The sequence below is a fragment of the Alligator sinensis genome, unplaced genomic scaffold (genome assembly GCF_000455745.1).
Source record: "Alligator sinensis unplaced genomic scaffold, ASM45574v1 scaffold674_1, whole genome shotgun sequence".
Classification (NCBI taxonomy): domain Eukaryota; kingdom Metazoa; phylum Chordata; order Crocodylia; family Alligatoridae; genus Alligator; species Alligator sinensis.
In genome coordinates, this window is record NW_005842032.1 from 106,107 (window position 1) to 117,655 (window position 11,549).

At 37.3% G+C, this 11,549-nt stretch overlaps 1 protein-coding gene across 28 annotated transcripts in view; it reads right to left on the reverse strand.

Moving 5' to 3' along the window:
• The window catches only part of ANK3 (ankyrin 3), a 595,175-nt gene that overhangs the window by 76,226 nt on the left and 507,400 nt on the right, over positions 1 to 11,549 (reverse strand). For 18 of the 28 annotated variants that reach the window (XM_025202614.1, XM_025202601.1, XM_025202598.1 and 15 more), the window contains 2 exons: positions 6,548 to 6,580; positions 2,718 to 2,942 (listed from right to left, as the gene is read on the reverse strand). In XM_025202614.1, the coding sequence (XP_025058399.1) occupies positions 2,718 to 2,942; positions 6,548 to 6,580 (258 nt within the window). The remainder of the gene's footprint in view (positions 1 to 2,717; positions 2,943 to 6,547; positions 6,581 to 11,549) is intronic. The other 10 variants (XM_025202621.1, XM_025202616.1, XM_025202619.1 and 7 more) reach the window with 1 other exon arrangement.

The following is an 11,549-nucleotide window of genomic DNA, read 5'->3' on the forward strand; positions in this document are numbered from 1 at the left end:
ACCACCACACACACACACACACACACACACACACACTGTAGGGTTGGGCCTAACATATTCACAGAGAAAAATGAAAGGAAAAAAAACATTTCCAAATCCTAATATTACTGCTTCTTAAAATTTGAAAAATCCAATAAATTATTCAGCAGTTCCTTTGAATTCTCTGTACATTCAGGCTAATAAACTAGATGGTTTGCTACCAGCCAATTTCAGTTTCTGGTTCCCATACATGAATGCAAGTTTGTAACAGCTGTGTCATAAAAACTGCTAGGAAATGGTTAAATGCTCTCAAAATTGTTTTCTTTCAGTTTAAATAACAGCATAAATACATTGATAGTAGCTATCTTAAAATTGTTTTTAAGTGTAGGAGAATAAAACAATACAATTGAATGACCTGACAGTACATCTTATACATAGGACTTCAAGCATGTAATTAAATGATAACTGTGAATAAATCAAAAGAAACTGCTGTTCTTTTCAAGTGCCACTACTCAACAAGACAATATTTTTATTGAATGTCTTACAGACAAGATAAGCATTCTAAAATGTGCTAAAGCAAATTGACTGAAACCATGAAATAGGTAAATAATTATGGATTATGCAGCTTTAAGACATTTAAATAGACAGTATCATTATTTTCCTACAGAGCTTGTAAATTAGAACGTCACCTCTATATAGCAGCTCAGTTAAAGGTAACATCAGAAGAGGGGAAAAAATAATAATAATATAAAGGACTGTCCAACCATCAATGTCATTTTATTATGCAAGTCACAGAAGCAGCCCTTGTTAATAAAGACACAAAATATTTTTAAATGAGCCTGTTTACACTAAAAACCAAGGCAACTGGAATGAGATAATGCTAATTTTCATAAAAACAGTAAAAGGGAGAATATTTAATAAATCTTTTTAGAAGCTGTATAAATTCTAGAATTCTGTTATTTTCATCTTAATCTTTTGACTGGTGATACAGGTGGTATGGTGGGAGTATATAAAAAATTCAAAATACTGTTGCCTAAATTGGTTATTTTCATGTGCACATCGAGTTAAAAAATACAATCTTACCAAAACTAACATTTTAATACAATCTTGGCAGGTTAATGTATCAGATACTGTCTCTGTAAATATTTAGGAACCACGCTATTTTGTACATGAAGATGTACAAGAAGGAATAGCCAGTGAGAAGGTATTAAACAGGTATTGAACACTGAACTCTAACTGGTATTTTAAAAAACTTAAGAAACTAAATTTCATAATAAAGTTTCACTGGAGACTCAAAAGATGAGAACAGTTACTGCCACTTTCCAGATAACTATTGCAACCTCTTTGAGTATTTTATGTTTTTCCAAAATGCACCAAATTTTATGTTTGATATTTAATTTAACTCATGCCTACTGAAGCTTAAATGGTTAAGATTTCTCCACAGTTATTAAATATTAGTTATTTAGTGATTTATTTTTCCAGCCCATTATTACAAATAGGGACACTATGCAAAACCACATATGACAATGCTATTCCTGAAGTGGATCAAGTCAGAGCCTGTAAATACCTTCTCTACCACAAAAGTTGAAATTAAAGGACTGTCACTCTATATTAAAATGTATTTGATGCAGTTGAAACACTTGAAATTTAAAAAATTACGAAAGCACAGAAGTTATGAAAATAGAATGCTTGCAGTGAATTTCACATGCCTAGAAGCACAAGATAGTTACAGTAGCAGAGGTATAGTAAGTCAAGCCACTATGATATTCTTTCAGTGACATAAATCAACTGAAAGCTTAAGGAAACTGAAAAAAAATTATGGGAATGACAAAACTTGGAAACAAACAAAAACTTGGAGACATTCTGTATCTTTTCTGTAAATATCCTACCCAATAAATTTTGTTCCTTGAGGCCCAAGCTGCAGGATTCGGCTAACCATGCTCTCGCCCTCATTTAGAGGGGGAGGATTGGTAGGAAGATGCAGTTTACTGAATAACATCCATGCAGCAGGAAGAGAAACAAGAAGGGGATATTAGGAACAAGCTGTCATTCCTGACAGAACCAGCAGTTTTCACCAGGGTACCACTTAATGGTAATGAACAAAATTTATAATTAAAAAAACTACCACATCATAGTGGATTGTTTCCCTTAAATTAAACTTTTAAAAAGTCAGATCCTAGCATTTGTAGGAAATGATGCTCTATATTAAGTGCTCTGAAATCACATTCATTGGTCCAAGTTCCATCAGGTGTTGGTGGGTATCTTCCATTAAAATAGGCAGGAGTCATACACACATGTCAAGTGGAAAACACAGCCCTACATCTGGAAACTGGTAGATGATTTCAGCAACCTTCCTTATGAGTGATATTCATCAGGACTTCTATTCAGCCTGAGGGCCAAATCCTGTTCTTGGAGATATATTTATACACATACACACACTGACATGACTACATTTGACTTCAAAGGGTGTTATTTATGATAAGCCAAGGGCAAAATTTGGCCTTTTACTTTTGGCCTAATGCTTCCATCATCACAACAGCAAAATTTCATCCAAGTCAAAGAACACTTTTCCTGGTTATGAATAGTAGGATTGAGTCTCATCTGCAGTGTAAGAATTGGAGGCCTACCTTAAATGATCAAGTTAAGTAGATTCAATAAGTAACTACTCAGATCCTCAAGGTAAAGGAAATGAAAGATGCAACATGAATATCAACAATGAAATTCACATAATAACTCACCCTAAAAATTGAGCACCTGCAGGCCCCATTTCTACTAGTCTACTGGCTAATCCTTCTCCTTCAACCATTGGTGGTGGGCTGGCCAGTTTATGTCTCTTTACCAATCGACAGGTGATGCGGGTGGGTGCTGTACATTTGCGTGGTGGAATAATAATTCTCATTCCATGATGGCGACTACCCCTCATTGAACCCCCACGTGCATCAACCATAAAACTAACCAGAAAACTGTAGAGAAAAGGAGATTGTCATTAAAATGGTCAAAAATCAAGAAAACTTCATTTAATTCAGTAGAAAGTGTAGTGAAATCAACAATTTTGAAGAAAGCAATAAGTAACACTATCCTTAAAGCAAAACACCCTTTCTTCCAGCTAAATTCTGAAGGTAATTGTTACCAGGTTTCTTCCTTAAATTTATACTTAAATTTTAAATAAACAAAAAAAATCCTATTGGTCTAGTAAAACAATAGTGAAAAAATCCATGTACTACTGAATATTTAAGGTTAAAGAGTAAGCATATTTAACTTATTAGTGTCTTATTAGTGAATTTAAAAATATTCTCTGTTACTAAATGTTCTGCTATGTTCTATAATGCAAAATAATGAATTCTACATGCACAAAAGAACCAGTTTTCCATACTATAAGGAAAACACACATTCATGTTTTAATATCTGGATCTCATTCCTTCTAAAGGATATCATATACCCATTTTCAAGGAGACTTAACAAGCTTGCAGAATAAATGCTGCATATGATGAGCATAATTATTACATGGTTCTGGTAAATATGCATGAATCAGAATATTAAACACGTCATTTCCTGTAGACTTAACCCTGCTTAAAATCAATTATTTTACCACATCATATCAATATGGATGGCTGTTAGAAACAAATTAACCTAGAAGGAATATTATGACCTTTTCCCCATGTCTTGGATTTCTAAAGAGTTTTTCCCACTATCTGTATCTTTTTGAATAATTAAAAGAAAACTAGTTTGCAATAAAATCATTTTAAAACTCTACATGTTAGATTTAAAAGGAAACTCTCTTTAATTAAATACGCAGTTTAATAAATTACTTATAGTCTACTTCAAATTCAAAAAACACATCTGCCTAAAAATCTAGGTACCCTTGACAAAGATGATAAAACAATAGTTAGAAAAATAGAAGCTAATCTCACAGTAGCTAATGGACATTCAATGTTAGCTAAAGGATTTGATTACTCATTTTACATTAGAAATGAATAGAAATTGTGTTTATCCTCACTGACTCTGAAATACCATCCTATGGCTCCATACCATAAGTGCTAAAACATAATGCAACATAAATGTATTGCAATTTTTGGTTACCTCTTTGTTTTCAAATATAATAGGCAAAATGGATTTAAGTGTTTGGTTTACGGCTTAGAAATAAAATAGTTGCACAAATATCTCTTATTTATTCCTGGTGAATGACCTGCAAAAAATGGAGTAGCTGTTAATTCCATTACATAGCTCCCATTTTGTTTATGTTACTGCCAGTAGTTCCTATACTTAAGTATTTTAATCCTTAACAGTGGCATAACTAGGGCCAGGTGAACAGAGCAACTGCCGCAGGTGCCAACTTGGAGGAGGGGGTGAAAAAAAAGCAGCATCCATGCAATTGCAATTGCAACTGCAACTGCAATTGCAACTGCAATTGAGATCTTGGCAGCAAACGGAAGTCATTACTGCCCCCGTGTCCTGCATGCCCTGCTGATGCTTAACAGAAGAATCCATTCAGTTTTATAGTTCACCTTTTCGTAAGAAGAGTCACAAATTTGGTCCACATAAAGGCTAGAACCTTCTGTTGTACCCTGGAAAAGCCCCCACAGTTCATCAGGAGTTAAAAGTGACAATATTCATATCATACCCATATTTTATTTTGATTACTGGCAAAATCTCATAAATAATAGTTACAAGTTATGGAGCACCTTGGCAAATAATTAATGGAAAGTCTTTCCATAAATTCACTGGGAGGGCACAGTTCTCATAAGAATACTTGACCAAATATTAGATCTGCAGGTCATTAAAAATCAATCCAAAATCTTATAATACTGGGATAATAATTTATTAGAATATAGGAATAATAATTTAAATGTTAAACTATTAAAATAATCCTTAATATTAACCACTTATATATATCTTGTAATTCTACTGTATTTAGGTGAGGAACTCTTTTTTTAAACCAAAATCTGTATACTTGAATGCACAAAAATGAATTTTAGTATCTGTTAATACATTTCTAATTTTTGATTCTCTAGTATTTGATTATTACAATCAAATAAATAAATAAGATTCTATATCTTGTCTTTCAATTGTCTTTATTCTTTTTGTACCTCCCATATTTAATGCTATTGAAGAAAAATTACAACTAAACTAGAACTATAGACTAGGACATTTATTGGCTATGAACTTAGCTGAATTTGTGATTTAAAGTCAATATGAGAATATCTTTTTGCTAGCAGATGTTGAAATTTGCTTTTCTCCTTCCTTTGGTTATAGAACATTATTTGTCTTTCATAATGTTTATGCTACTTTTCTTTCCTGTAACTGCTTTTTATGGTAGATAGGATCTCACTGAGCCTACCAGGGAAATGTCAGTGGTAGGCTCTTCAAAGCAGACAGGCAGCAAGCCAGTTGCTGACTGGCTGTGAAAAGGTTTCAAGGAGTATGTTAACATTTACAAAGCAAAATAAAATATTAAGCAAGGGTACTGTATCCTTACAGCTTTGCTGTGTTTTACTTTCTAAGCTTCCATGTTATGGACCAGCTACAAACATAGGGCCAAATCAGACAAAATATACACATGTGAGAAAGAGATAGGGAAGTAGAACATAGGTAATGTGTCCTGTTCATCTATAACTAAGGAGAGGTATGCTTGGTGTATATTCCATAGAGAAAGCTGCAGAAACTATTCTGTGGCCAAGGATCTTTATCAATGAGTTTAGTGAGGATAGTCCCTGGCTTGATTGCTTCACATCTCCTACAGATAACATTGTTCTACACTGCACTACAGGTGGGAAATGTCCTTTGTGTCTGAGTATTTTAAATCAGCTCATAATCAGCATAATGAAAAAACTCATTTATACAAAGTGACAATCCCAGGCAATCAGAAAAAGTGCAGAATATGAGCAAATACCAAAATATCAGTAGCCATATTTTAAAGGTATTTTTAAAGGTCAATACTTCAAACCATTTTAGTTTTAACCGATGGAGTCAAATGCCTAATGATCGTTAAGAATCTGGCCTTAAGTCTTGGGTCTACACTGCAGTCTGTAGTAGTGTGTAGGAAATCCTGAACTAGCCTTAAGTCTGCTACCTTAGGTACCAAAAGAAAACTAGCCACAGTAGCACAGAGCTCAGCACAAGCTAATTTCCTTTGCTTCTTGGCAGTCAGTTTTCTGGACATCCTCTTAAAACAGAGACTGGTCTTTAAACACATTATCAAATACAAGAAAATATAATTATTACCAACAACATATTTGTTATTTACTCATTTCATTTTCAAAGGAGCAACTTTCCATTTTAAAAAACATAATTATTGTGGATATTTTCAAACAATACTTCATGCACAGTTTCTATCAAAAGGATTAGTAGCTGATGTTTACCTAAATTAATGCCTGGCTAATAATGGAAGCTACAGCATGATCTCTAAAACACAAATCTAAAAGCTAAACAACAAACGTTCTACTTTAATTACAGAAAGGGATGAGGATAGATGTGGATGTACTACAAACATCTACACAGTCTGACTGTGGAAAAAGAGTTAACATAAAGAAAACAAAATGAGGATTCACAGAAAGGACATAGTTATCACCTTGAATCATACTGGGGAAGTGGAGAGGAATAGCTGTAAAATAATTTAGAAAGCAAATGAGAAAAATTAATATAAGATAATTAGAAGCAAGCAACAGAAAATGTCAACAATAAGCAAAGGAAAAGTAACAATCAGAAAAATAATGAAAGCAACACATTCAGGGGGCAAATGTAAACATTTTTTAGCTTTTGTTTTATTTATCACTTGTTTGGAGATATGCTGTACATCGGGGGGAAGGGGGCAAGGAAACATTTCTAAATGCACAGTTACTTTTAAGTAATGTCTGAATAACTTCCATTAGTACCAATGGGAATTGTATGAGTGCAAGAAGAGCCAAAAAAAGATCTCAACGTACCTTAAAGAAAAAACAAAAATCATTTTGTCCATTCAAAGAATTTGCTACATGGCAAAAACCTTGCTTCATTATGTATGTTGGAAAAAATCAGCTATTGTGCTTTTATGCAGCTGTTAAGTTTTCCTATCACTATATATGAAGAGAGATATAGCTGGGCATCTTAAAAGGATGTAACTTCCTTATATGACATTAATTACACTGCTCTTGGAACTGAGCTTTTAACAGTCAAGAGCAGTGTTTGGCAGCTTTAGTCAGTATAGGCTGGACCCTGCAACCCAGCTGTGGCTGTGACCTAGATATCTCTGCCCCCCTCCCCTCGCCTGAGCAGCCAGCTGTCTTCACTCATTCTTGCTGCTGATTCCAGTCCCTCTGCAGCAAGACAAGTGCACAAACCATGGTGCAACAGAGGGAACACAGCATGGTGTAGCTCCATGCCACTGATTCTCCGTGCCAGACTGGACCTCTTTGCAGGCTGGATGCAGTCTGCAGGCCCTAAGTTGTTGACCCCTGGTCTAGACAGACAAGAGTATATTATGCTTAACCTGACACATGGTACATCTAAAAATCTACAATCCAAATTTCTGAGCTTCTTATTACATTATTGTACTCACTTTCATTGTTCTAAGGAAGCAAAAGGATGAAAAAGTGCAACATGAAACAAATATGAAATTTAAAAAGGCATGTGTGAAGCATTACATCTGGACTAGGGACAGATATTACACATAAACAGGTTTAAGTGATCAGAAACTGGTTTAAACCTGTAACAGAACAGATGTTCAGTTCACATAAACCCATTTTAAAGTGGCTGAAACCAGTTTGAGATAAACCTGGTTGAATGTAGTATCAGACTTAACTGATATGACTCAAACCAGTTCATGCAGTGTCTGATCCAGACCCCTTGCTGGCTTAAGATAACCCAGATACCCCCAGCATCTCGGCATGCTCTCTGGGGTGGGCAGGGTTCTTGGCTCCACAGCAGGGCTAGCCCATCTCCTTTACTCCCTGGCTGGAGCTCGGCACAGACTTTCAGGCACAAAGCATCTGTCTGGCTTTTCCCTGCTATGTAGGAATTATTCCCCACTCCCCTCTGCCTTATGCAGACACCTCAGCATTAGCTAGCAGATGGTCTGCTGGCTAAAGTCTAGGCTGTGGGAGAGGACAGAGGCAGACACGCATTTTGGAGGTAATCAGCAGGTACTTCATGTCCTTCCTTGGAAGAGCTGTTTAAGAAGAGGTACATTAGTTAATGGAGAAAGGCTTTGTTTTCTTAATGAGTTGATAAATACTGAATTAGGGGTGATAAACATTCCTTGCTGGGCAGCTCAAGAGAGGGAGGAATAATTAGAGCGTCCTGCTGGGCCCTGGCCACACCCACCTCAGCTCTGCCCTGTGGAAGCAAAGGGAGGGCTGCTGTAGTGCCCGCCTGGCTTCCAGCCTGAGCCACTTCAGGAATGTCCTTGCATTTCTGGGATGTCTGTCTGGGTTAGAAACCGATTTAACCTAATCAGACGAGACTGACCTGCAAAGATTGAATTAATTCAGGCTTTTTGAATGTCTGTCCCTAGCCCTAGAAAGCTTAAGGCAAAAGAACCTGGAGAGTTCACCAAATTTGTGCTCTACTCCTCCATAGACTTGTGATTTCTTGGTGAATTCCAGGGTAATATAATACTCACTAAGTATAAAATTCAAAGCATACACTAGCAGAAAAAAATAATTAAACTCACAAAAACAATTCTGGCTTAAAAGAAGGAAGTTTTGAAGATTCTAACGTAATGCCAAAATTCCCTCCTATCCTCAAATTCCCTGATATGGGGCTAGATCTTCAACTCCTTGAATACTTTTTCAGTCAAGTAGAAACATTATGCAAAATTTATATCTCTTCTGAGCGTGTGCAACTGAGAAAAAGTGGTAACCAAATTTAAGATGACTCTGTCTTGTTTTTCCCTAATCTGACAGCTATATTTGGACAATATTTTGCAGATAAAAGTTTCAGAACAGCATTCTATGATGGAAGAAGAGTGCTAAGTATGTGAAGAATGCCAGGCCAAGCCATTGGTATGCAAAATTGTCCATGATTTCAAGAGTAACTGATAGAGGCTAATTTCAGATGGACTACCCTGCAAAAATGGCATCAGAGAGACTTGGTGGGACAAGTCAAAGGCGTGGATTATTGGGATAGAATACCTTCATTAGGAAGGAAAGAGATGGGGACAAAGGTATTGTCTCATATATAAATTCTTGATATACCAGTTCCAAAATTCAGGAAAAGGCAAGGAAAAACTTCTTGAATGCCTGGAAGATAAAAGGGAAAATGAATAGGGGCAATACCCATGTGCAATAGATAGCCTTATCACAATGAGGAGGTGGATTAGTCATCCAAAAGACAGGTACTTTAAGAACCCATACATCTTTGGGACAAGCAATGTAGCAGGACAAAAAGATTCTGGAACAAATTATTAATCAATGTATAAACGTCTGAAAAATAATGTGCTGAAATATTGCCAACAATGTTCCCTCTAAGGAGTAGCGGTCCATGAGCACGCTGCCTCGGTCCGGCGTGGGACACTTACTGAAGGGGGCTGAGGGCTGGGGCCTGGGGGCCAGGGGCTAGAGCCGAGAGGCTAGGGCTGGAGCCAAGAGGCTGTGAGCCGCGGGCTGGAGCCAAGAGGCTGGGAGCCAGACTCCACCAGTTCTGGGGAAGTGCTCCGCTCCCCCGCATCTGGGCTGGGGAGTGGAGCACTTTCCCGGAGCCAGCAGAGATCAGTGAGTGAGAAAGCATGTGGCATCAGGGCCGGGGAGCAGAGCAGTGTCCCGGAGCCGGCTGAGCTTCACTTGGGGCAGGCAGTGGCTCCTCCAAGGTGTGGCAAGGCAGGGATAGAGGCTGGGGCGGGGGGCTGGCACGGGCTCTGCTGGCTCCGGGGAAGTGCTCCGCTCCCCAGCCCTGAAGCCACATGCCTCCTCGCTCCCCGAGGTGGAACACTTCCCCGGAGCCGGCGGAGCCCACACCAGACTCCTGCCCCCACCTCACCTAGGAGCTTACCTTCAGCTCCTCTCCCAGTATGCACAGCCAGTCTTTTAGTTGTGCATGGCAGCGCAAGCGTGCACCTTAGAGAGAACCTTGATAGCTAACATAGATTTGTCCGAACAAATCCTGTCAAAGCCATCTGACTGACTTCTTTGATCTGATAACTATGATGCAGGACAAAAAGGAAGTAGATACGACTTTAATAAGACATTTTAGTAACCTTGACTTTAGTAAGACTTTTGATACTGTCCAAAATAATATTCCCATCAGTAAGCTATGGCCCAAATGAAATCACCATCAGGCGAGGACACAACCAATTAAAATGCCACACACATAAAAAGTATTAATCAATCATTTGCTGTCCATCTGGAAATCTATTACAAGTGGCATCCTACAGAGGGCTGTCCTTGGCCAGGTTTTGCTCAACACTTTCCATAATGACTTGACTGATGCAAATAGAGTACGATTATACGAGTTACTTGTAAGACCAGACTGGGAGGGTTTGAAAGCACTTTGGCTAACAGGATCAAAATTCAAGATGATCTTGGTAAAGTAGAGAAATGATCTGAAATAAAATTAAATTCAATAAAGACAAGTGCCAAGAACCTTTCGGAAAGAGAAATTAAATGTACAATATCAACTATGGAATAACTGATATGGTTGTAGAACTGCTCAAAAGAATCAAGGGTTATTGTAGATCATACAATATTACAAGAGTCCATAATATGATGCTGTTGCAAAGATGGCAAATTTATTCTGGGATGTATTAACAGGAGCATTATATGCAAGACAAGAAAGGTAATTTTTCTGCTTTACTCAGCACTGGTATGACCTCACTTGGGGTATTATGTCCCGTCATCACACTTCAAGAAAAATGGGGACAGTTTGGAGAAAATATATGGAGAGTTTAGACGAGAGCAACAAGAATTGAGAAGATGCGGGAAAAACCTGACGTATAAGGACAGATAGAAAAATTTGTAGAAGGGAGGATTAAAGGGAATGTGGTAATAGTCTTTCAATATATATGAAGTTGCTGAAAGAAGAGCAGTGATCATTTATTCTTTATGTCAATTAGACATGGGGCAGGAAACAAATCAGTATAATTAACAACAAAATGATTCAGGCAATGGAGGCTGGAAAAGGCTATGTAGGAGGGGTGTGAAATCTCTTTCACAGCAAGTTTTTAAATGCAGGTTAGACACAACTATTTGTCAATAGTCTAGGTATACAGATTCTGTGTCAGGGTAAGGGGTTGGACAAGATTAGGTTCATTCTAGCCCTATGATTCTAAGATAGTAGGCAGACTTTTGGTCTTAATCTCTTACTACTTTGTATTTATGTTAGCCACATGTTAACCAGGTGCTTTGCTAGATCAGGGCTTCAGAATCCAACTGCAAGTTCTTACTTACTTTTTATATTTGTATTTTGTTTAAGCACATGCTTATGTGCCCTGTGTGACTGGGGCACAGAAGCATAGAGACAGAGGCATAAGCCTTAGGTCTTAACTCTGCTTACGTTTTTTATTTTAACTGCACCCATTACATTGTAATTAATGGAGCTTGCCATAAAATGAAATAAATAGACTATGAAATTTTGTTTCCTTTTTTTGTTAATTTTTCCCT